This window comes from Calonectris borealis, chromosome 5, assembly GCF_964195595.1.
Source record: "Calonectris borealis chromosome 5, bCalBor7.hap1.2, whole genome shotgun sequence".
Taxonomy (NCBI): domain Eukaryota; kingdom Metazoa; phylum Chordata; class Aves; order Procellariiformes; family Procellariidae; genus Calonectris; species Calonectris borealis.
This window is the reverse complement of record NC_134316.1, coordinates 36,159,751-36,186,843: the sequence shown is the minus strand read 5'-3', so window position 1 is coordinate 36,186,843 and position 27,093 is coordinate 36,159,751. Positions and strand designations below refer to the sequence as shown.

Genomic DNA, 27,093 nt, shown 5'->3' with positions numbered 1-27,093 from the left:
AGGAAGTGGCCATTTTTAATTTACTGTGAATTACAGGTTCCCATGTACCAATTCAGCAATTCAATATAGTAAGAAAAGCTTGGAGGTTGTAGACGGGTAGAACTACGGATGTTAATGGAAATTTGCCTCACAAAAGTAACATGCATTGATTTTGCAGTGTCAGTAGCTATGCAAGGAATAATGCAGCCTCCACTCCAGCAGGCACACTTTTTTTTTCTTTTTTTTTAAATTTAGGAAGTCCAGATGCAGTATTCCAAAGCCAGACTTCTATAAGATACCAGCAGTTCAGCTCCTTTGGTTTTGCTGGCACAATGCTCATGTAATTATCGTTGTTCTATGAGTAACTAATGCCACCAAATTAACTTTTTAAATACCCTCCTTGATCTGCTCTGTATTTACTAATGAAAGTAGAAGATCACTGTGTTGGGAGTCTGGGCAATAGTCTAAACACGTACAACTCCTGATTGCTTCGAGGTTTTGCAAAGCTGCACTATCACTAAAGAACTGTAGGACCAGACTTGTGTATTATTTTTTGTAGCTTATCTTTCAGGAATCTTCCAGAAATGCTTTTTTTTGTTTGTTTTGGTTTGGGTTTTCTTTTTGTCAAATTGAGGCTAATTTTCAATGGTCTTGTCAATGTTACCAAGCCCCCAGAAGTCACAATCATCAAAACTTCCAAACTAAAGCAACTTACTAAATTGTTGTTCCCTATCATTCCACATATCTGGGTTTCCTTCCAGAGGAATAAGGAGTTGGTGTGCCTTCAGGTCTCATTCCACTAAGGTAGCTCATGTGTAAGGTGAGTACTTTAAAGATAAGCAGCAGTAGGGAGTAGAGGAGGGGAGACCAGAAAGGAATGGAGATATTCCTCAGTTCTACAGAATTCTGTCTTAGGATTGTCAGCAATGTGTGCACCTAAATTACTCTGGAGCTGAAAGGTGTCTCTGTCGTAATTCCAGTAGTAAAATATACTTACAGATAGTTTGCCAAGTTGTGTTCTTGCAAAGTATGTGTTTCAAAGCCATGTGGGGTTGTGTCAAAATAATCATTGCCGATTCCACAAATAAAACATTTGGTCTGGAAACACAAGTTGTGGTTACAAATGAATTTTAACTCAAAGACACTATTTTAACTGGTAACAATCTAAATGAATGAGAGTAATGAAAAATGTAGTGTGCTTACTCATACCTCCATATCTTCTCTCACTTGTTCTTGCTGGTCTCTTAATTCACCAAAAGCATCAATAATCAGACCTATTTCAAATGGAAAAGTAGCAACACTTCAGTACTTAGCAATATTCATATTTCAAGTAATGTCAGACATCCCCCACTGTCTTTGGAGTTTAGCATACTTATGTCTAGGTTTGACAATTCAAGTTACAGTCTATCAATTTCCAGACATCTAACATTTGTTTACACTGCACTCCTAGCAGTAAGAATTTCTCTTACATGGAAGTACAATCTTGAGAGGGGAAAGGCTTTTCTGTACTTAGATTTTGGTCAGTTTAAGCTTCCATAATCTCATCTCTTTTGTTCCCATGAAAGAATTTAATTTTCATTCTCCTTCTCATGGAACTCTTGTATCCCAACTTTTGTTCAACGAAGACAACTCTACTCCCACAGACCCCCTGGCCAGTTTGTGATGCTGCTTCACATTTGAAGCATTATTCCTCCACTTCCAACATATTAAGAATAGAGTTGGATCATTTTGGGGACTGTGACATTCATAACTTTTTCTCAATATAAATGTATTACGTTTTTCTTTGCCACCAGATTGCCATAAAACGGCGTTTTTTCCTAACAGCCTTAGGTCAATTTATACAATGAGCGTTGAATACTGACAGTCATTGAAGAGAGGTCTCGTTCTCTGTAAACCACAACTGCAAACCAATTAAAACTGCAAATCATCCTCTAAAGAAAGGGGGAAATGGGTATGTGGCCATGGTTACTTTCTCCATGTCATTTTCCCTTTCCAAGGGGAAAGTCTCCGTTCCCCAGCCAGCTGTGGTGGTTCCAAACCAAAGGTGTGAAAAGTGTCTACAGCAAGGCTCTCCAAGTTTAAATGGTTATTACAGGAAGAACAGTGATGCTGCACAAGCTGCATCACTGCTGGATAGTTGTCAAAGTGTTCATAAACGCTGTAACCCAGGTAAGTTATGCTTCTTGTGCTTTGTCTTTGTGTAGTACTTGGGACAGTGCATTATTTATGAATTAAGTATGAAATTATTATTTTCAGAATTAATGATTTTATCAGCTCAGAAATGAGTCTTTATAGCAATACTGCTGAATTTACCTCCAACACAAATATGGTTTAAATAGATTGCAGAACTTCTTAAGTAAACTAAATTCTAACAGTCTCTACTAAGGTAAGTGACAGTACCTTGAATAATGGCCAGTAGGATAACGATGACAAAGAAGAAAAATGTGATGTCAAAGACAATTCGATACATTTCATAAGGGTCTCCAGCAGGATCCTCAATTTCATCTCCAATGCCGCCACCAGCTCTTACACCCACATACATGTGGAACAGGTAACACTAAAGAAGAGAGGAAAATTACAGATATATTTACCATGAATGATTCTGCTTGTTTTCTTTTTCTTCTTTTTAAAATGATTCTGTTTTGCTAATTCTCTTCACAAGTTATAGTAACAAAGAACACACAATATCATTCCTCATGGATCACACACACTGCACCAAAAATCTGTTGTTGTCTTACAAGTACATTTACTAAGAGTGGGAGTCAGCATCAGCTGTTACCCTCTCCTCACTCCCTAGGTCATACTTACAGACAAAGACCATTTCGGGGGCATTCTTCTTGTATTTGTTACTGTATTCAACTATATTCTACCCCTTATATTAATTCCTACGGTTCTAGCTTGCTCTGAGTAAGCAGAGGACATCTTTTAAAATCTTGTAATGGAGTTTAGAAACGTTGGCCAATATTGCCATAAAACAAATAGTGACACATTCACAACAGGTAGATCTATCTATGTTTAGGTGTGTTTTGCAATACCAGATGTCTGGTTTAGTATATTGTAAATTATTTCTGATCTGGGAAACATAGCCTATGTTCAGTTCAACGCAGAAGAAATCACTTTACAAAAATGTTGCTGCGTGTCATATTTCTTTGAACATGTAAGTCTTCGTGGAAGAATCTTTAAAAATCTGGATATTTAAGCTTTGTAAGTATATTAGAATGGAATCTTCTGCTGGAGTGATACACTGCGGATGTTCCTGTATGAATCCGCTACAGAATCTTGTAAACCACCTTCAGTCACACAATGTGAGTTAAAAACAACAGAAATATCTAAGCCCAGCCAGTGTTCTGAAGTCACATTAGACAGCAATGTTGGTGTTAAATAATCAGTGTAAAATCTGACAAATCTGGTCTTTCATAAGCAAACACTAAACAGAACTCTACATCCATTTTTATAATGCAACTTTACTGTTGATGTAAGATGCTGGTACTAGTTTAATCATACCTAAAAATGTAACTTGGAATTGATTTACCTCACTTGGAAGAGTGGTCTAAAATGTAATACAGTTTCATTATTCCAATTACTCCTACATCTATTTTATGACCAGACCATTGTATCCAGCTTGCAGAGGGACCAGTTAAACAATACTGCTTGGGCAGTTTTCACATTTTCTATCATTTGCACACCTGACTTGCAGTATGCAAACTTGAGTGTTTGAAAGAAAGTTCAAGAATAGGGAAGATCATTTTGTGAAGTCTATGACACACCTCTGTTCTGAGGTATTTTATTCTATCTTTGGTACAAACACAGGGCAGAGCGTGACTATTCCATGGAAGAAATGAGCTGGCCACAAACTCAGAATATTACGTTTTTAATACCTGAATTTGTGCTGTTTTCTGTATACAGTAAAAAAATCAAATCCTCTTCATACCATAATATGTAACTGTAGAGTATCTTTTAATATGACATAAATAACATTCCGTGGCAACAGGTGGAAATCAGAAGGGAAATCAGCAGCATTAGGTTACCACCCGTAATAAGTTTTTCCCCCTTCTCTACTCACCCTTGACTTCTTACTTCATGACTAAATTACTAATTGTAAGAACTTTGGAGCAGGCTTTTATAACTAGTGCTGATAACATCATATACTTCATATAACCTAAATAAGGATAGGAAGAGCTTGCACACTTGCAAACATTGGGAACAAATTGGGTTTATTTTTGCTGTGACAACACAGCTTCTTTTTGCAGGGCTGTACAGTTTGTCGTGAAATTTCTTCCATATACCTTAAGGGTTTGCCATCTTCACATGTAAAAGAGTTGCAGCAAATCATATACCACACAGTATTTAGGAGAAAAATCCAGAATATCTTCCTATACTGGTGAGTGTCATCTATCCACTGTTGAGCTTAGACCACTGGAGAATGCAGAGGGAATTTCAAGACCATTCACATTTTCAAAATGACATATAGCAAGAAGAAGAGACCCATGGATTTATGAGCAAAAACATCCCTCCCTTGCTTATCATTTTATCTTAAGTATCAATTTGAAAATTCAGGATGAAATTTGAAGCATGCTAGTGATGTTTTAGTTACCGTCATCATGTCATCACATTTCATGTCTGGTTCATCTTCATCTTCACTTTTGTTGTAGAATTTGCGGAAGAAGTTGAACGCCACAACAGTGTAAAGATATACTACTACAGCAAGGAGTCCTACAGTAAGCACAAGCTGTGTATGGAGACATGACATGAAAGTAGGTTTCAATTTCATTCTGTCAGAAGAGATATCCTAGCTCAGTGTATTGCCTTAAGTATTGAAAATGTATCATCGTATTATACCCTTCCCAATAAGGAAACTAAAAATAGCAGTTATGGTAGCTTTGAGGTGTCCCTATTGCTTGGGTCAGTATAGAGGTGTTACTTACCCTGCTCTCATGTGAAAATCAAAGGGAAAAACGGTATCAAGAAACTGAAGTTTCCATCTTTCTGAGCTATATGCATATAAACTATATATCACTGAAGCAATGTTTCCACTATTTAATTTAAAAGTTACATTCTAGTACCTTGAAAAATTGGATATACAGTGAAAATTAAATGTTGTTAATTTGATAAACAATTTCAACTCGGACTTATTATGACTTATCATAGCCTATTTTCTGTTCCAAAGCTAGTTAGCAAAGCCATCGATAAAGTGGATAGAAAATTTTTTAGATAACCAAAGAGGAAGTAATTTCCAGGTCCTGCTTTTAAGCAAATAAAATCCTTAGGTGAAAAATTTCAGCGGTTAATGAGACTAGATTAGATTGTTTGTTGGAGTTGGCATTAGAAGATGCAGCTCTGGAGAGGAGTTACTGAAGACTACGTCTCTTAAAAAGTGCAACAATTGGTATTACTCTTTTAAAAGAAATGTAAGAGTATCGAACAACGAGCTGATTGTCAGTTTATCACTTTCTGCAGATCTGTAAGTATGCTCCCAAAGTGAACATTTCAATTGGAAAATCTGCAGCTGTCTTTCAGTGTTTATATCTACTAGCGAGAAAAGCAACAGGATTAGAAAAAATAATCTTCGCTTGTTAAGAATGTATACTAAAAGCTGTGGTCTTGAGTTGAAACAGTTTTGTCAATTATGCTCAGTTTTGAGTATTACATTTAGAAAAATCTCATAAAGTAAGTATATCAATCATTAAATTAAAAGTAATATGACTTTGGTCATCCTGGAGGAAAATGAAGGGAATAAAACCAGAGATTTCAATTGTTTGTGCGGTGATACTGAAAACATTCTCATATGTACTATTTTAGAAACTTCCTTTCCTGATAAGGGAAGAAACTTCCATTGGTCAATTTCTGCTGAAAGAAAGAATTAAGGAAACACAAAGGATATATCAGAGTTAAGCTAAGGAAATATTCTTATGCCTCTTGCAAAACATTATGTGGTTTAAAATGTTTTGACAAGTCTAACAGGGTGTAAGAGTGGGCTTAGAAGATATGTTACTGCATTTGAGAAGAAATGGAATGTGTATGTTTAAAATTTTGGGGAAGTTCTGTTATATTTCTTAACTGTAAGTTAAAAAGTCTGTTAGTGAAAAACTTGTTTCTGTTGGTATGCTAGCTAGGAAAACAGAGCCTTTAGAGATCAGAGGAGGATTCCCTGCATAAGTTTCAACAATTAGTTTTGGAAACAGATTTTATTAATCTGATCTTTGCATGACAAAGTGACATATAAATATATTCCACAGTGCAGAATGCCCACACCTGTAAACACATTCTTACTAGCTAAATATTGAAATCTCAGTGCCCAGATCATTATTACTGCTGTAGCTAAGGAGAGATTGTGAATTCTTATTAGTTATCACCAATCAGTTCATCATTGAGCACAGAGAAGGAGCTGGTTAGGTCATAATTCATATTCTTGTATTTTTCTAAAATGATGCATTTTTCTATTGTGTACAAAACTTCTTTAGCTATCAGCACTCTGTGGGTATAGATTATTAGAATTTCATAGGATTTAACATGTATTAAATGTGCTGCAGAAGACACAATAGGATCTATTCTTTAATCCAATCATGATCAAAATGGATTGCATTCCAATATTTCCTAGGTACCACAAGATTTTTTCCAGAACTGTTACAAAACGCATTCATTTTTCAAACCTTTGCGTGGAGCACTAACCTGTTTCCCATTGTGAGTGACTGAAGACAAAATGGTTCGCAATGTCTTGAAACCCATAGCAATATCCAGCAGATGAGCAGCAAAGAAGAAGTTGTTGTAGTGCCCAAGGATAGACATAGTCGTGTACCAAACTAAGTATAAAAATGACTGCAGAGAAAGTGAAAAGTGGCAGAATGTTAGCAAGTGCTAATGTGCATTATTGGATCCAGAATATAGCTTTCTTTTAGTCACTCAAATTATGAAATGAAGTAATATTATCATGATCTGATTTGAATCACAGTTTGAATGTAATACCTCTATTTTACATGTTCAGAAAGACTGTCTTATTCTGTCTCTTATCATCTCTACTGTTCATTTAAGGAGTGTTTATTGCTTAGTTATGCTAATGAGACCTCTATCTTTACATATTCAAATGCAGCCTTCAGCATATATGTTACTAACATCAAAATCCCCTACCTTAAAACTGTTTTGGTTAGGGAGGTTGTTACACAGTACTTTAAATTTTAATACTGATTCTGGAGGAGAGAAAATGCATTATATTACTCTTGAGACACTTTGCTTAAGTCTCAGACCACGTCAACCAGGACACCCAGAAAACCTGAGGCACATAATACAGCTTATTCTTTTAACAAGCAGTGAACCTGAAGCCACTTTGACGTGAAAGCTCTTATTGAAGAACAATGGCTCAGTGTGCTTTTTGTGCACAATGAATTTATACATCTTCAATTCCCTTGTTTGGGAATGCTCAAGAGGATGCAAAAAGAGGATTCACAAAAAAAAGGAATTTTAATATAAGTGTGGTCCTTTCAAAGGAGAAGGTATGAAAGAAAAGAATTAACCAATCATGCCAAACAGATGATTCAAGAATAAAAAAGGATAACTTTCTGCAGACTGTGCTCGATTTTAGAAAAGACACCTTTGGTTGCTAGATTGTTTCTACAAAATTCAATGAATGTACCATTAGCTTCTAAAATGCTGACATTGTATTAATGGTGAGGAGGTGCATATTGCCCTTTAGAATCAAAAAGAAAATTCTAACATAAATTAAAGCAATTTGCTACAACACAAGACAGAAAAAACTATTTTAAAATGGCTCTGTAATGCAATATTATTTGTGTATGTTTGTTTAAAATAAAAGCAGATGGTGGAAGACATACAATTATGTTTAGAATAAATCAAAGCATATTCTTCTAGGCTAACATACTCACATTATCAGTGAAAACAACTCCGAGCTTCCAAATGTGGTACTTTGTATCAATGGAGCTTAACCTAGGAAATCCAAAATTTTTGAAATACATCAATGTCAAAATCAAGTATTGAATTCTGTAAATATAAACAACAAACTAGGTTTGGCACTTCACATTTGTTTGCTGAAGGTGGTGATATACATTAGCTGTTTATTTTTTGAGTGATGTAGGTGCTTCATTTTTCAGAGAGTATTCATTAACTCTGAGCACCCCCACACAGTTTCTAAACCATTGAAACTGGTGGAACAATTTCAGTGGACTATATTCCACACTTACTTCGAAAAATTAAAATGTGTGTTAAAAGTAGTGAAATATAGAACCTGAATTGCTTGAATTCAAGACACAAGTGTTCTGTCTAGTGTAAAATGTTGCCAAAACTACCAAGAGAAAAGGTAATGCCTTCTGCAAGATTCTAAATATTTTATTAGCCATTAGATGACATGCGAATGGAAATCCTTCTTCTTGTGTGCCTTAAGTATCGAAGAAACCAAACTCTTGTAGGAGCCTCAATCATTTGGGACTTGGATACTTTCAAACTCTCATCTTCACTGATGAATTAAGTCAGGAAAACATCTCTGAATTTTTTCTAGGTACTTCGCATCTAGGTATTTGTTATCACTACTTTTTCTGTCCTTAGATTGATAAACTAACTCTGTTGTAACACCTAAAGAACTTTTAAATGCTGCATTGATTATTGTTTAAAATAAAAGAATGCCCAACTATATCAGTCAGCATCAACTTGTGTGATTTTTTTTCTTACTTTTATAACATGAGTATAAGTATGTTTTAGAACAAACAAAAAGTTTTTTATTTTACTTCCACACTAGGAAGACTTCTCCATTTGAATTTTCCATGCCAAGGAAAACATCACTACAGTTTCAGTATAATATCCATTTTTATCTTTGACAGTGAAGTTATGCCAACACATAATTTGTCTGTGAAGTTCAGAAGTCATACCACGATACAAGAGATGCTTCTTCTGGTTCGCTCTCTTCCACTGGACTAAAATCAAGGGCACTTTTGTCCAAACCCAAAAGTTCTGCTATGCGCTCTGCTCCATACAAGTCTCCGTACTTGTTAATAACCTAAAAATGGAAGAAGAGAAGCTTTTGCTCAGAGAAAGACCTCGGTGACATTCACCCTACTTTAAGCCAGTAGTTGTCAGAAATTTAAAAAAAAAAAAAAAGTCTTTCACAATTAACACTACTAGAACAATCAGAACTCCCAGGAAGCCAGGCGAGGGGAGCATAAAAAAGAAAAATAGAAGCATTAAAGGCTATTATCTGAAAGCTTATGTATAATTTGCCGTCATTTAAGTTGGCATGTTTTTCTTTTTTTAGGGGGATGAGGGGGCTTTGTATCCTAAAGATGACAATGACTGTAAATTAGACCTGCGTGGCTGATTGACAGCATAAATTTATTTCAAATGCCTGAGTCTAGGAAGGAAACCACAGCCTTGTCTTCCTCCCTCCTCCCACCCTACGCTGCAGCTGCCTGTTCACCAAGACATTTACCACAACAATGACTTCCATAAAACAAATTTCAGCTCTCAATTATTTGTATCTTTATGTGTACAGAAGTATATTACACATAGATATCCAAATTAACTGAATAGTAGATTATTGTTATAACTAACATAATAGGAATATTAAAAGCCTACCTTCCGTTTTACAAATTTGTCCCAGTAATTGTTAGGAAAGGACCTACATAGATAAGGCAAAGATATTTCAAGTTATTTAACTTGTTAGGGGAAAGGAAAAAACAATGAAAGAAGAAAATACCCTGTTCCTGATCACTGGAGATTCTGGTACAATTTCATTCACTCACACACTGCACTTCGAATTACGAGAACAATTTCTTTTCATGTGGACAATAGCTGTTATTAATCATCATTCGCTGCAAGATCATCTTTTTTTCCCCCCTTCTTTTCTTCTTCACATCCACAAATATGATTGACTACAAAAGGACAGCAGGCTAAATATTATCACCTAATGAGCCTAATAACTCAATAATAGCAGGGTAGTCACTGTAATATCATTTATCTCCTCATACTCCTAAATAAATACTTTATTGCTCCTAGCCATAAAATCAATACGGACAATGATTTTCAAAATAAGAGAGTCTTGTAGCATAAATAATTTTTAAGTTCACTGGATTACATTTCAAATAGACGCTGAACACTTGGGAACTAGTAGACAATTTGCTAATATAAAATTAAAATTCAAAAAATATTAAAAATCCCCCAGAAAATTGCAAAGATCATTTGGCAAAAACAGGGGTTAGTGGTAATCTTGTTCTCAGGTGTATCACATTGTTGTTACTGGATCTGACATCCCAGAACAAGACAAGGTAAAAACCATTTATAATTCTAAAGCTGCAAGACAGTTCAGCTAAAGAGCATTTTGCATCATCTGTCTCTGAGCAGCCATGCCCACACTGGTAATTAAAAGAAAAGCTTATTGTGTATACAAAAGAGAAAGAAATGAAGCAGTAAATCTTAAATATTGAAGAGGTGTCAGGGTATCTTTCACTGAAAATTCCCTGCTTTTTTTGAGAGTAGTGAGCAACCATGATGCTTCAATAAGCAACAAGTTTTATCCAGGGGAGATCTTACAACAGACACTAGGAAATACATCAGCTTTGACCTGCAAGGAAAAAGATAGTGTTCTCTCTTATCAGTGACATTTCCCTGATCTTCAACTTGATCATAAAAAATATTGTTCTTGAACTGTCTTATGAATAGCAGTGCCAAGGAATTCCTCATTCTGATGGTCTTACTATATATTATGTCAGTTTTGAAGAATGCCAATTAGCCGGAAACACTACAAAATTTAAGGTTTTTCTTTTCCCATTTCCTGGATGTAACACTGAGTTGAGAAAATATGCAGAAAGGTGAAGAAAAAAAAAAGAACTGCTTAAACTAAAGGACAGTATTGGTGAAATAAAGCAAGTGTTAACATCAGAAGGATGAGATTCCAGAACACCCTTCTGCTGGGATGTGAGGCAAACTTCCCAACTATTCCTAAGTGCTCGACTTTTTATTTTTCTGAATTGAAGTTCTGAATGAAATTACTCCAGATAAAGGCAAATGGTTCCAGTGACTCAGATGGTATATTCTGGTCCAATGCTCTATATTATTTCTTTCTTTGATGTCTCAGACTTTAAGCAAAGTATGTCTCTAATGTAGCCAGCTTGTGTTTATCTCTTTTGCCACAAACATCTAACGCTGCTCCATTTATCAGGGTACCTCTTTTGCCTTTTTAATTACTTTTTTTTTCACTTACAGAAAGCACATCTCAGTATATACACAGCACTGGGTACCCTCCAGCAGTGGTTATCCTGATGGTACAATACCCACACTAAACCTCGAGAGTCACTTCACATCAGAGGGAGGATTAGTCTGCTTAAATTAGCCTTAATCTTCTATTCAACTTCAGCAGATAGTGCAACACGCTGAGAACACGCTGTACAGCATGTCATTTGGGATAACCTGACAATATATCTCATTAATTCATGCTTGGTTTTGCTGAGGATAAACTTACTGGATATCTAGATAGCTCACTATCAATAGTTAAAGAAATGGGTTGGAAATTAAGCAAGCTCTTGAGTTTCCCAATTACCTTCTGTTGTAACTTTAATAATATGTGCTAGTCTGTATTTCTAACTGAAATTAAGGAAAACTCCTAAAATTCAGATGTAGGAAAACAAAGCATTCAAGCATTTCCAATATTTTAGACATTCTAATTTTAATGAAAGTACTAAGGGCACTATTTTTAATGTACAAAAATTGAGTATGACTGGTAAGATAGATATTTTGGCTATTTGGCAGCATATTGTCACTCTGATGCATTTAGTTGATTATTTTTGCTGGCTTGGTTTTATCAAACACTTACTTATGCCTGCACAGCTAGCCACAACTACTTTGTGACTTGTAAATAACTTTGTTCTTTTCCAGCTTTCTGTTACTGTCCTTAAATTATGATGCTATTAGGGAAAGACAGGAATCTAAGCCTAGGTGTACTAGTACCAAAACCTGATCCTAGTTGTTTTGAAAGAGTAAATTCTGAAAAATAGCCTGTAGACAAGGCATTGTTTCAAAAGAAGAGAGTTGACTTGCTATATTTCTCTGTGTCACTCCTACAGACTGCTGCAGCTTACTGATATTTTTCTGTTTCTTGCCTACACTTGTATCATTCACTCATAGGATAGCAGGTGAGTCCCCTAGCATCAGCTCCTACTACAGCACTTGCTAATGCATACAACCTGACAGTAATTCCTGTCAGACCTACTCAAATTGTGGGATTGCTATTTTACACTAGATTTACTTCTCTTGTCATATACAAATTTTGTTAGCAAGAAGTGGGAAAGAAAGGCAGGAGAATACTGCTATACAATATGAATGTGAAATTGAGTCACTGAAAAGGATGGAAGTTATCTTTTTAAAACTTTCTCAGTAGTGACTAATATGTGAAATGACTTGGAGACAGTTTGTGAGGTAAGAGGCAGAATCCTTGCAAACCCTAGAAAAATGAAAAGGAGGTGGAATATATATGTTATGATAGTATTTATTAAATAAACAGATAATACAGGATTTCACATTAGAATCTACTACTGTAACATCCAAAATAAGGTGAAAAATGCCTTTCTTTTAGGTGAACTAGGTGGCAGGTGGACAGGGACAGTTCTAGATCAGTGGCTTAATGAGCTATAATATTTATAAACAGTTTATGTATAACCATTTAATTTTACATACGGAGTATTTATAACCAGACGATCCCATTGTCCTTTAATATCGTCTTCAGATGGCTGTTCAGTTATGTATAGTCCGTCAAATTCCAGCTTTCTAGCTACCTCCTTTTCTCTCTTGAATACAACCAGAGGGACCTACGAAAATGACAGTGGACATCTTTGTCATGGTTTATATATTTTTAGAAACCATGATATCTACTTACAGTATTAAGCACTCTTTATAATACTATATAAAACCAAACATCAGACTAGCACCTCCCACAAGCAGACCAATGCCTAGCCACTCTCTGAGCAATGGCCATTTTGGAGGTCAAGCCCCTCCCCTCCGCTCCCCCGCAATTTTTATTGCTGACCATGACTTTACATGGTATGGAACATCCCTTTGGCCCACCCAGGTCAGCTGTCCCAGCTGTGCCCCCTCCCAACTTCTTGCCCCCTCCCAACGTACTCGCCCGGGGATGCACAGAGTGGGTAAAGCAAAGAGAAAGTCTTCACGCTGTGCAAGCACTGTTCAGCAGTAACCAAAAGGTGGGTATGCTACCAACACTCTTTTAACCACAAATCCAAAACATACACACTGCTATGAAGAAAGTTAACTCCATCTCTGCCAGACTGAGTACATGAGGAAAACATCTACATATTGAATAGTGAGAATTTGTAAACAACTAGTTACAAATAGGTATTCCAATATTTGCTCCAAAAATCACGTTGGGACATAGCCAACGTGCTTTAACAAATAATACATTACTAATAAGATTCAGAACTTGCCTTTAAGCAATAGTATCCAATCACACAGACAAAGGAGATGATAGTATGAATAACTGCCAGTGCTCTGAGAGCAGGTGCCATGTAACCTGTACTTTCCTCTAAAACAAAAAACACCATGCCCTCTTCCTCTTCCTCTTCATCAAAAGAGTTCCAGAGATTAGAGTCTTCCTCTACTTCATCAAGTGGCTCTTCTGTCACCTGTGAGAAATTCAAGCACATTGAAAACACACAATAAACTTAAAAGCTTTTCCTTTAGTATAATGACAAATGATGTTTGCAAAGCCTGCTTATGGGAAGATGATAGAGCATTAGCTTTGAACAGTAATGTCCTTCATTTTCACAGCAGAAGTCTCCACATCATCTCATGTCACTGAAAAGAGAATCTAGAAAAAGCAAGTACAGGCATATGACAGTTTGCAAATATCTCCTTTAACAGTGCCATAGCAAAACCAAAACAAACAATGAAAAAGTTATGTAAAAATGTCTTCTTGGAAGAACCAAGCAATGACAGGGTTATCTAATATGACTGAATTTAGGGTTTGTTTTGTAATCTACATTGTTCCTGATTACTAGAGTCTAGAAAGAAACAAAGTTCTCATATTATCAGCTTCTACATTGTCCATAAATTTTTATTTCATTACTTAGTTTAAAGCTTACAAATTAATACAGTATTTAATCAGTATTTCATAAATACCCCAAGCCATAAAGCTGACATGCTGCCCTAAATTCTTCCAGCAACTTTAAAAATCTGGCCTTTAAAATAAAAGCCCTAACTGCCCTTCTTTTCACACCTTTATCTTAAAGCTGATGTCCTGTTCAGTCCTGTTTGGCTCCCACTGAGCCTTTCCTATCTATGATAGATGGACTTGTATTGATAAACACAAACTTTTGTCCTCCTCTGCAATAGAATGGGTTGTTGGCTGACCCACAAGACCCAATGAAAAGCAGAAGAGAGTGGGGAGAAAAGGACTGGCATAGACAAAAGCAGACTTCTGCATATACCTTTGAAGTCCATCTTCTCTAACCATTTGGGATGGAAAAAGAGAGGCAAGAAGGGAGCCTGATGGTCTTTCTCCTGGAATAGCGCACATACATTCTACCCAGTTTTCAAGAGCCTTTTGCGTCTTTACCTGCCCTGTCTCCGAGACTATAACTGTGTTGTAGGAGCTGCTTTTCAAAATACTTGAGATCAGGACTCTAGACTGAATGTTCAGCCAGCTGCTTTTGTCTTCTCTGAAGTTTTTGGTTGTAAACAACAGAACTAGAAAATGTAGTATTGGAAAACACAAGATTCATCAGCTTATTGCAACTTGGACCCTATATCTAGAAGAGGAAAATCAAAAGGGCCGGATTCCAGGACAAAGATAAATGTGGACTTTTCTTATGGACTTTAAATCTGTAAGGAAAGGAAAAAAAATGAGGCTTTTATGGATGGGAGTTCTCTTTAGTGAATTCTACTCCTTTTCATTGATAAAGGTTGTGAAGATTCAGGAATAAAATTACTGAAGGCTGCTAAAGATGTTCTACTTTGTATCATTGGGTTATACACCAGAACCTGAAACAATTCACTAGATTCAGGTAAAACCCTAAGATTAATTTTAAAGCATGGATGTATAACCTTCTTCATCAATGATACAAAAAAGAACTGTAGCCTACTATGAAAAGGCTTCTCTTGCTTTATATTTCTTCTGCCTGCTCATACCAATCAATTACAATCCCAGTATAGAAATACCTTCATCACAACAGTCACTAACAACCATATTGAAAATGACAACAAAGAAAATGGAGCAAATAAGTATGAAAACTGAATTATACTCTCACCATGGAAACACAGAATGGGAAGAAATACACATTTGATGTTCATTAGAGATTACTAAATTTATGAAAATATATGAAAAAAGAAATTAAATAAAGCAAGCACTCCTCCCAAAATGCCAAACCCCAGGCCTGAAAGGCATGAAAAAAAATTATGAACAAATCAAGTATAACTAAAACATATGAGCTCATCTAGTTCAATAGAGACATTAATCTGATTTTGACATTATGTATAAACTATTTCCCAGTCAAAAATGAATGTAGTCAGTAGGATTCTTTAGAAAAAGCAGAAATATAGTCAGTGAGAATAATCAGGTGAACTAAAGTCTCTCAATACCCTTAAAACAAATGAGAAAAAAAAATGCTACAGTTTTGACATTTGAGTTATTTTAGTCGGATTTCAAATTTCCCATGACAAGATTAACAATCCAAACTATAACAGACTTATGTGCGTAAATGAGAAAATGCCTAGAAACACAAGCTCAATTATAAAGGATAAATGAAATAAATCTGTTTTCATTCAGCCTGAGTAAAATAAAAACAGAATAGTTTTAATACCACAAATTTTAGTTACAAATTTAAAATATTATTTTAACTACTTCATATCTAAATGCTTTAGTTCATGTTTGAAGGGCTTGTAATAACGGCTTTATTAAACAAGCCTTGAAACCATCATTAAATATTCCTCTGGAAGTAAGCAAAAGCATTTAAAGAACAATGCATAATCTTACCTTGTAAAATAGAAGAATGAAGTTGATGGCAAATGCAACAAATAGAGCAAGAAACCTTAAGTTATAAAAATTTCTTGCTAAGTAGTGCTGAAAGTAAAAAAAAAAAAAAAAAAAAAATTAGAGGTGGCCTGTAGCTAATATCAAGATAAGAAAAGTAGGCAGCAAGGTTTCTAAGGAAGTAAATACATAATTGTGTTGCCTTCATACACCAGTTATAATGAGCAAGGACATTTCTTGGCAGCCTATTCTCCCCTTTTCATGGTAAGCGGGATTAAAAATAACGGGCTTAAAATTGCAACAGGGAAGACTGAAATAGAGTATTAAAGAAAACTTTCTAGAAGGAAGTCTTGAAAAGAAATGCCACAATACTGGAATAAACTACTTGAGAAGGTTTCAGAGAGTTCATCATTTGATGTTTTTAAGAACAAAGAAAAATCTCATAGAAAATAGAATTACAATTCTAGAAATTAGATTATGGAAAATAGGGAGCTCCTAACAAGGAGCCCAAGAGGTTAGTCTATCCTGTTAGACCAAGGAGAAATTACACACACAAACACTTTATTTATATAACTCTATGAAGTATTACAAAAATCACAAAAGACTGAATACATTCAGTCATTTGAAAACTCATGCCAATGTTCCTTTTATATTAACATTTCTCCCTTCATTATTAAATAATATGTTCTATATTACATAAATAAAAATTCAATGACTAAAAGAATTTAAGAAAAACTTACAAGCATTTTTGTTTGATAAATTTCCAAAGCTTTGAAGAAGTTAGCCATAACAGCCTCCGGTTTCTCAATTTTTTGTCCATGCCTTCGCTTCTTTTTCTTCGTTTTTCCCTCTTCCAGCTGCTCAGATTGTACTTCCTTTGCTTTATCTTGTTTCTCACCATCTTCCATGCTAGAAGAAAGGTTATCTAAACAAAAATACCTAGCCAAACTTCTGTATTGTAAATGCATTCATTTAGAAGGAATTCCAATTCAGAAAGTTTGGCTTTGAAAGTTAGTTTTAACACTGGGAGAAAAATGATTGTAAGTAAAAGATTTGAGGTAGACAGTAAATCCAGAGTAAAAAAAGTGACCTTAGTTTCAAATGATACGCAAGAATAGAGTTGTTGAGGGGAGATCAAAAGGGTAAAAAGCCAAAAACCAGGCAGAAGTTACTGCACCAAGTGTGAAGTGGGTAATGCTTGCCAAAACCAGTGATGTACATATATACTCAATACAAGCAACATAAAAATTGTAAGAGTTCATGTGTATTTTCTTGAGTCTGAGGCTGAAGAAGAGAAATAAAGCTTTTGGGATTTGGTACACAGTATCATAATTGAATCACAGTATCACAAAATGAATTCATTTCAGTCAAGGCAATCACTGTTGTTACAGAGATGAATGAGTAATAACAAGGGAGTTTGCTTCAGAGGGTTGCACGTTACAAAATATATAGAAGATTACAATAGTTCCTCCTGTACCACTGAACTGCCTTTATGAAAATTAATATCAAGACTGTATGTACTAATACGGGAATTTAGTTACTAAACTAAAAAAAAAGCTGAACTTGCATATATGTAAAAGAATGTTGAGGCATCAAGGTGGTTGAAAGTTTTAGGATAAAGAATTTAGGATAAAGAAATGCAGTGTGGTTCACTTCATCGCACTACTACTGCAGTAGGAACCATACAATAGGTTTCTAAGAATGTATTTATGTTCTACCAAAAAAGGTCCCTGTTGCGGCCTCAGAAATGTAAGCCATTTAAACTCAAATTTTTAAGCTGATGGCAATTTGAATATGCTGCAAAAGTACTTGAGAGGAGAATTAAGCATGGCAGACAGGGAATAGGGAAAATAAGTCCAATAAAATAACAGAGGTAGAAACAGAACATGCTTATGGAAAAGAAGAGGTGAAAAAGCCTAAAATAAGAAAATGAATGGCACAGGAGATTTTTAGCGAGTTCCTAGATATTTATAAATTGCTTCAATGAAGCACTGCTGAATATGCTACTAGTGTCTAAATCAGGACACCAAAATCAGTCAAGAAAGAAAAAAGCCCAGTAGTGATATGATTTAAGAAAACTTTTAAAAGGGGTCATTTGACCAATCTAAATATTAATCAACTTAATAGTATATTGTAACATGGTCTAGATAAAACAGTTTCTGAAACTGCTTATTTTGAAATTATTGTCTTCATACTGAGTAACACTCATCAACAGGTTCTTTGGATACATGGTCCACAAAAAAACATAGAAGAGTTTAAGTGCACTTTTTAATTACCAGAAGTGCTCTGAACAATGAAAATAATATGCTTAACATCCCTGCAGGGATTGAAGAAAGAAACAAATCATATCAAAACAATTCTGTGACACTAAAATGTAAGAAAGGGACTTTTTAATTGAAGAAGTATGTTAGACGCAGCCTGAAAGGTAACAGATAGGAAATGAAAATATACTGAACCATCATAGTGTTGATGGCATACTTTAATGAGGTAACAGAAAAAAAACCCCAAAACCCATTTAAATGCACACCTGTGTAAGCATATGTATATGTGTACACATTCTTGTCCATGTAAGACATACATATATACATATATGTATATACACATACATATATATATATATGCATACATACACACATATAAACATAGATACACAGAGATTAAAAAAAGGATACTTTTCAGACAAGCTACACAAAGTGTATCCGGTCCCAAAATATTGACCCCAATGGCACATTGAAAAAAAAATTAACTTTGGCAGATAAGATAAATGAGGCTGAAGTAAACATTTTAAACATGAAGCAAAATAGAAAACAAAGAAAAAAATGATATATACCTTTTGAATATGTAAGAATCTCTAGGAGATCTTTTGCACGTGTCTACAAATATTTTAAGGGCATTCGTCAAGCTGCAAGCCTACAATGTGGCTGCAGGTCCAGAAAGACAGCATGCCCCTTAAAAGTAGGATGCTGCTAAAGCAAGGTAAGCATTTTAAAAGTTGTTTATAAGGCAGTCATATGTAGGATGACTGGACAAAGGAACATATCTGCTGTCAAGTTCACAACTTGAGAACAGATAAAATTGCAATAATAAAAATTGTTGGGTTAGTCAAACCTTGTGTTTCAATGATTGACTATTGTTGCCTGAAAATTATAGTGGGTAGTAGGGAAAGTGTAAATAGCAGTAATGACAAGTTGCAGAGCTTTTTTCAAGACTGGTGCTCATTTTTAAAGGTAGTTATGGGAATTTTTAAAAAGACAATGGCCACAGATTTATATATTCAGAATTGTCAAGGGCCACAAAAATCAGATTACCATTTTGTTACCACATCTCAGTAGTGAGATGTTACCCACTTCTTAGGGACTGTGCTGGTTTTCAAAATACTGATGAGACAAAGTGTACATAAAGTGCTTTGAATACTGAGCATTGCTTGGATTCTTTCTGGCCAAATTATCTAGCATTAGGAAGTAGCAAGGAATTAAACAGGAATTGTGTAAAAATAACTTACTCGGCCTTCTCAGCCTCTGCTTTTCTTTCTCTTTCAGCTTCTTTTGCAATTTCAGATATCTGCAAAAAGTATTTTAACTGTCAAAATGGATCCATTCAAATAAAATTTTGGTAACTTTAGATTCTGTTTTCTAAGAAACAAATCAAATAATTACCGCACAATACTTTTTATACCACTTTGCACTTTTAAAGTTTTAGATTTTTAAAAACAGACAGCTCAGACTAGATTTTAACAGTGAAAACTACAGAAATTCTTCTGATAGCCTTTTTCAGTATAGTATTATCAAGACTGTAACTGGCCGAGTTGACTGAACAACTTAAAGTAATTATACATCGTTATCAGACAGATTATGTGACCAGTTGAGGATGAAGGTAACTACATCCAGATCATATCCTAATACAAAAGTCACTCACAAAGACTCAGTGCAGTTACTGATTATGTGGAAAATGAGCATCAATTTGCCTCATTCCAAATATGAAACAAGAAATAATATATCAATAATAGCATCAAAAATCCGAAAAACATCTTTGTAATTGTAAAAATATATTACAAAACCCTATTACTTTGTCAAGATCAGCTGATGCAATTGGAAACAGACAAATATTTAAACAACTTTTACTTATGAAATGTTTTCTTCAAACTATTTATCTTAGGTGGGTTGATGGTTCATTAAACCTTTACTGTCACACCTCACAACCATTTAAGTATGTGTTTACAACATCCCCTTGAGATAAGGAAAAACCAATATACAATTTTACAGATGGCTAACTGCAGCAAAGAAACTGGGGCCTGGATTTCAAACACCTTTAGGCTCAGTGCTGCAAAGTAAACTCATTTCAAATGCAGTTTGGGTATCTAAGCTTCACTGGAAATCAAAGAGATGCAGGCTCCGAAATTCTAGATTCACAAAGGAATCTAAAGTGTCTAAATTTGTTACCATTCATTTTTGCAAAAACCTATCTTAACTCTTTACCCTCTTCTGTATTCTCTCAAAGTGCTTAGACACCAGTTGTGCATTGGTGTATTCTCCTACATTTCTGGTTAATACATAAATACAGTTATCTAAACTTTTTCCCCAGTACGCACCTGGATGCCTATCTCTCTCACATAAGTAGTGAAAGAATTTATGAAAGAATTTACTAAATCGATCTTGCCTTGCTTATCTCACCTTTTATCTGTGGAACCTCATCTAGTACACATGATGATGGAAGGAACCTCATCTAGTACACATGATGGAAGCATGTGTAACTCTTCCACAAAGAGTTTCCCCTAAGATCTCAAGCTGGTGGAGGGTAATTCAGAGATCATTTGATGACGCCTAGTTCTTCTAAGGGGTAGGGTGGGGGAAGAATGAATAAATCCGTATCCATCCTCTCCATCTCTTTATCATATGCTCTCTCAGTTGTCTCCTTTCCAGGCTGAAGAGCCTTAACCTACTTAATTCCACACACAAGATTTGTTCCATATCAAGTTTTGATAACTTTTTGACCTCCACTGAACCTTTTTCAGTTTTATCACATTCATTCTGAATTGGGGGAACATGGTCTTCAAGACAGATACACTTGGGGTTCATGGAGCATAGTAATATTCTGGGGTTTTCCTCTCTCCCTTTCTCAACAACTCAAAATTTCAGTTTGCTTTTTTGATCTGTGTTGATTGACATTTTCACTGAACAGATACTTCTGTATAACTCTATTATGTTCCCAAGATTTCATACCCAAACAGTAAAATGATCTCAAAATCCAACATTTTACATGTAAAATTATAAATTTTCCTCCCATATACATCACTTCACTGATTTGCATCTGCTATTTTAAGGCAACTTTGCAGTTAGCTCTTGATTTTACTGCTACGAATAACTTAGATTTATCAGCAAACTCTGTTAGCTCACTACTCACTTCTTTTCTTATTTGTGAACCCACATGGCGCTCAGCACAGATTGCTGTGGAACTTCACAGTAAAAGCTAAGTCCTAACAATCTTCATTATATACAATTCCATAGGTTATTTTGCAGTTTCTCTGGCTATGTGGTAATGTCATTGATCTTATCACTACACAATTGCTTTTCCAGTACATAGAAGTGAATTTCTGTTTCTATCCATTTTTTTAAGTTTTATTATTGTAAATGCTTAAGAAAGACATAGTGACTTCCTGAAGGGAATTTTTGATTCTCACATTGCTGTTTCTTCTTTGAGCTCTACTTAATAGTTATATCCCGTGCTGTAACTGGATTACTTGAGCCATTCACAATGTGAATAGCAATTTCTATAATATAGAATTAGTGTAAAAATTATTTTGGTAAGTTTCACTAGATAATATATTAAAGGTAAAAGCTGGATAAATTGCATAGCGGACTTCACGTTAATGACTCAAAGTATCTGCATAAATTACTGAGTATTTTTATCAGTAGTTACAAACAAATCTGAGAGAAATGTATAAATCAAAGTAAAGCAGAGAAAATTCTAAAATATTTACTCAGATCTGAAGTAAAACATTTATTTCAACTATTGTTCAATAAAATTCTAAAATATTTACTCAGACCTGCTAAGATCTTTAAGTTAAAATAGTATTTTTAAATACAAACCACATAACATTTATGCTAAATGAGACAGGATTTTAAAAGACTGTCATTTTTAAGTACACAAATAAAAATGAATTAATAAATAAATAAGAAAAATAAATGGAAAAATACAGTCCGATCTAGGCAATAAACAAATCTTGGAGAAAAACATATGAATGAAGAGGAAATAATGAAATAAGTTGTTGTACAATGGAGGTTTATATGATTATATGATAAACATTAAAGTAACAATAAATTCTGGCAAAATTATTTCAAATAATAGGAAAAAAGGATATTTTATTGTACATGATCAGTAAAGCATGTAGAAGAAAGATGATAATGATAAGGCAGTATTATGGAAAAAGTAGATTGTAAAAGTAATTGAAATATACTGTGAAAAAATGGGGTATGCAGAATAAACAAGACTGTAAACCATTTAAAGCAAAAACTGTGCCTAGAAAGCTGCTAGCAATTTACTGCAGTGAAATCTAAACACACTGGGCTGAATTTTTCTGCCACGTAAACTCTCCTGTTTGTTTTTTAAAGAGTACGGATTATAAAGTATGTTCTCATTGAGAACATTTATTAACAATTAACTGGCAAATAATTCAGTTACTAATAGAGAATTCAGTAATATATTTGTATTATTATTATTCTCTGCAAAGAAATACAAAATCTCCTTAACATACCTGTAATCCTTTTTTCTTACGAACTGTGTTTTCCAAAGATGACTGGATATCAGTACCAAGGATTTCCGCAATATCTCCAAGTCCAGCATCATGACCATGTTTTGAGCCACCTTCTTTCTTTGTGTGAATGCCAAAAATGTCTGAGATTATGTCAGTTTCTCCTTTTTCACCCTTCACGAACTGCACAAGTTCAGCTGTGATGCCATGCTCAGCACCTTCAGCTTTTTCTGCTTCCATAACATCATCATGGATTCCAAACTGTGTTGGGTCAGGCATGTCCCCTAATATTTTAGTAACTTTAATGTTTTTGGCTCCTTCAACCAGGCCACCTCCAAATACAGTGCTCCAAAGAATCTGGAAAATTCCCCACACTATAGTAAAGAACAGTTGGAACATCCCTACAAATAGGATCCAGAAAAAGGAGAAAAACACTTTTACCATCTCTTTTACTGTCATCTTTCTAACTTTCCTGTATTGTTTCCTTAGGTTCTTCACAGTGACCATTTTAAAAAAGTTGGCAACATTCTTCTTCACTGCAACACAGGCCATTGCAAAAGCTGAAGCAGATTCCAGGGACTTTTCTTCTTCCTCATCACTTCCAATATCCATTACATAACAAGGCTCTGACTCTTCCTCTTCCTCAGGTCTCTCAGATGAATCTGTTTCAGAGATCTGAGATGCTAACTGCATTTCAAAGATCGTGTCTTCACAGAAATTCACAAAAAGTTCCATTTTTTCTTGCTCTCCACCTTCATTTACAACGTCAAATATGAACTGCCTTTTGGATTCCTTCACCTGCGGCTTCTCCCATTGCATTCTACTGGATTCACTGATTTCAAAGTAAACTCTTTCTATTTTCTTGGCTCCACCCATTATTTCAATACGGCCAAGGTATGGTTCAAAGTAATTAAGAACACTTTCCGCAGGTTCAAGTAAGCTCTGAAGACGTGAATCATTAGGCATGTGCTCTGAAAGGTTTGTTAGCAATACTGCTACATTGAATCCAATGTCTTTGGCTGGTTCATGGAATCTTTCCACAAAATCAACATAGTTAAACATATCATTTTCATCAGCTTCTACACAGGACAGCAGGAATTCAATCTCTGACTGTATATATTGTTTTTGAGCCTCCATTGATTTCTGGAATTCCTTCTTTGAAATGATGCCTTTACCATCTGGGTCATGTTCTTTGAAAGCATCTGAGTTAGTCAGATCTTTTAACTTGAGGAACATGTCAAAGAACTTCAAAATCATTTCTACATTGCTAGATGATTCTACAAGCGTGTCTACCATTTGTTTTCCAATAGTTCCATTTACAACGTTACCTAAGTAGTGTGTTAAAACAGGAAGTTATTTAACATCGCTACATTTTAAATAAATAAATTTCATATTCATGCTGAGAACAGAACAAAAAAATTCTTAAATCTTCGTAATTTTTCTTTCAACGTGCTTTTCTGTAGCAGCCCTCTTTTCCATGACTATGTATATTCCAGAATAAATATGAAATATATATGAAATAGTTTTTTTTCCTGGCATTACATAAAGGCAACTAAAAAACAGTTTAGAAAGATTAACATAATTATTGTACTTTACATTATGAAGCTGAAATAATCATATTTGACCATAAAGAAAAACAGGTCCAACCTTCAAGCAGTGACAAGAGCATCACTACCATATCCTTTAGCAGATCTAGCAGTTCTTTAAGCAATTCAATCTGAGCAGAGTCCTGTAAAAAAAATGGAGTATAAGTTGTTTTTTCTTTGTATTTATCTGGAAAATTAAATATATTTGGAAAAAAGCAGTATGCAGGATGGTCACCTAAATGTAGTTCACGTTCTTCAGCAACATTTCATTGTCATTTTATTATGATTACTACCAGAAGTCTTATACAATATGAGGGTAACTTACTACAGCAGAGGTATTAATACCATAAAGATAAGCTTTAATAAAGCATTAAGGAGTATCGAAATGCAGATAAGGGACAGCAGAAACTCACAAAATTGGTTACTCCACAGATCTGGCAGTATTCATCTCAGAAAGAATCCATCCTTTCTCACTTCACAGGGAATATTTCATGGCATAATGCATTACCACTCAAACAGAACTAGAACTGTTTAGTTTAACTACAGAACATGGTAAGTCTAACATGGATTTGTGACTAACATTAAGGAACCTAAAAACTGTTAAGTATCCTCAAAATTCTGATATACTTCTGTAGGGTGGGAAGAAATCTTATGAGTAAGTCAGAGGGTAGCAGAGACATTGAATAACACGGAGGAAGTTACTCTGCACTGTTGCATTCAGTGCCTCGTGGCTTGAGCGTATGAGTACATTAAGCAGAAGTCGCAAAAGAACATAGAAGCCTGAAACTGTGAAGAGGGGTGGGACTCCACAATGCCCTGCACAGTGAAATGAACACTGCCTGTTGCCCTCCTGCTCAGTGTCTGTGATGAATTAACTCCACAAGTTGACTGACTGTCACATTCCCTCCCTCTTTGAATCTTTTTCAGCTTTTCTCTTGCCCTACTTAGCTGTAGCATGGGAACCATGCTTTTAATGGTGCTTCTGCTCTGACAGATCATCAGGTTTTGGCAACAGGGAGGAAGGAACCAAATGGCCATCTTCATTATCAGAAAGGTATAACTGAGTTGGAAGCAGTAAGTTTGATATTAGAAAAGGTGAGTGCACAGTGATGATTAATGCTGAAAGAGTGTTCTGAAGATGCTAGTCCTGAGATTCAGTCGTGGACCTCTACATTACAATAGGCCCATGCACAACCAATGAGTATCAGCACATTAACTGCTTTACAGCTTTCAACATTCACTTGACTGTAATTTATAAAAATAAGCAAAGAAGGATTACTTGACTACTGAAAATACCTGTGAAAGTTTCATCTGCATATTGGCAAAGACATGAAGAAAGCCAACAACTGCATCCCACAGCCTACTGTGAGCCAGACTCTGTTGATTACCTATGCAAGGGCCCTAAAAAAATTAAGAAAAACACATTTTTATTCATATAAAATAAAATAAAACAAAACAAATAAAACAATTTGCTTTCCTAGGATTTCTCCCTGAAAAAATAAGAAAAGAAACTTCAGGCTTCCATGAAGCTACATGAGAAAGCTTCCCAAGGTCTCTCTGGTATCTAGTGCATAAATACTAGATTGTATCATGTTAAATATGCAGCCATTCACATGTTTTAGTATTAACTTTACACTGGGCCAGTGATTCCATGTAACCTGATCAAAATTAAGAAAAATAAAGCCAAAGTATTTACAAATTTATGATAGGACATGACCAGGCCATGTAATCATAGAACTTCACTGTTAGTACCTTGAGCAAAACATTTTGTTTACCTGGATATATTCTGTAAGGGAATTGAATATTTGTTTGGTGACAGCCAAAGCTTTAGAGAAGTTACGTTGTCCTGATTCATCAATGACATCCTTTCCTGAATAGTACCAATAGAAGTCACTGATTGATTCCTAAGAAAAAAACAGTAATGTTATATTTTCTAATTTTGTATTCTGTATGCAGTATTTACTGCCTGCATTTGTATCACCAAAAGTTGAATCAGCAGCAGATGAAATTTAGTATTTCTGTGTCAATTTATTTCTCATGACAATAACTTTTTGCTTTTTTACCTAACTGTGCTCCCTGCAGAAGTGAACAATGAAATAAATTAACAAACATCTGGTTTCACACAGAATTCTGAAAGGTCATCTATTGTCAAAGGAAAGAAGAGATGAAACAAATTAAATCAGAATTCTTTCTTTTATCAGAATTCTTTCTTCTTATATCCCTGAAGAGAGGATTTTCACATTTGATTCCAGTAAAATGTGAATTTATAAAAATGAAGGAAAGACAAATATGTTATACTCCATTTTCCTCTGTTTTTTCCTCACCTGAAGACGCAAGAGATAGTCAACTGTACTGATGATAATATTCACTGTTGTGGTGTTGCCCATCTGAGTACGTAGGTAATTTTGAAAATCTGAAATAAGAAGTGATTTGTGCTTGGTTAGTATATATAGGAATAAAAAATACAAGGTTATTTTCATATTTTCATGGAGACATGGAGAATACATTCTTTTTAAGTCCTTTGTTGGGTACAGATGCCTATGTGGTGGAAATTGAACTACAGTAGATCACAATGTAAATAAAACTGAAGAATTGTTATCCACATGACTTGCAATAGGCTTTACTATTAACGATTGGCATAAAAACTGAAATGACATTGAGACTTAAAAATTCAAATTGAACTCCACAATTCAAATTGTTGGCATGCCAGTTTCCCCTCAGAAAACTAAATGAATTAGAGGAAAAGAAACATTAGAATTCTATTCATCTATTCAAGTCTGTTTTAGAACAGACTCATCACACAT

At 34.9% G+C, this 27,093-nt stretch overlaps 1 protein-coding gene across 1 annotated transcript in view; it reads right to left on the bottom strand.

Moving 5' to 3' along the window:
* Nucleotides 1-27,093, bottom strand: part of RYR3 (ryanodine receptor 3) — a 256,141-nt gene that overhangs the window by 2,464 nt on the left and 226,584 nt on the right. The window contains exons 86-103 of the mRNA XM_075151795.1: nt 26,614-26,702; nt 26,065-26,193; nt 25,586-25,690; nt 24,351-24,432; nt 22,707-24,031; nt 19,458-19,516; nt 16,696-16,864; nt 15,959-16,045; nt 13,413-13,610; nt 12,649-12,779; nt 9,556-9,598; nt 8,853-8,980; nt 7,857-7,917; nt 6,649-6,795; nt 4,574-4,708; nt 2,380-2,536; nt 1,189-1,253; nt 977-1,077 (exon numbers count right to left, since the gene is read on the bottom strand). Coding sequence (XP_075007896.1) covers nt 977-1,077; nt 1,189-1,253; nt 2,380-2,536; nt 4,574-4,708; nt 6,649-6,795; nt 7,857-7,917; nt 8,853-8,980; nt 9,556-9,598; nt 12,649-12,779; nt 13,413-13,610; nt 15,959-16,045; nt 16,696-16,864; nt 19,458-19,516; nt 22,707-24,031; nt 24,351-24,432; nt 25,586-25,690; nt 26,065-26,193; nt 26,614-26,702 — 3,211 coding nt within the window. The remainder of the gene's footprint in view (nt 1-976; nt 1,078-1,188; nt 1,254-2,379; nt 2,537-4,573; nt 4,709-6,648; nt 6,796-7,856; nt 7,918-8,852; nt 8,981-9,555; nt 9,599-12,648; nt 12,780-13,412; nt 13,611-15,958; nt 16,046-16,695; nt 16,865-19,457; nt 19,517-22,706; nt 24,032-24,350; nt 24,433-25,585; nt 25,691-26,064; nt 26,194-26,613; nt 26,703-27,093) is intronic.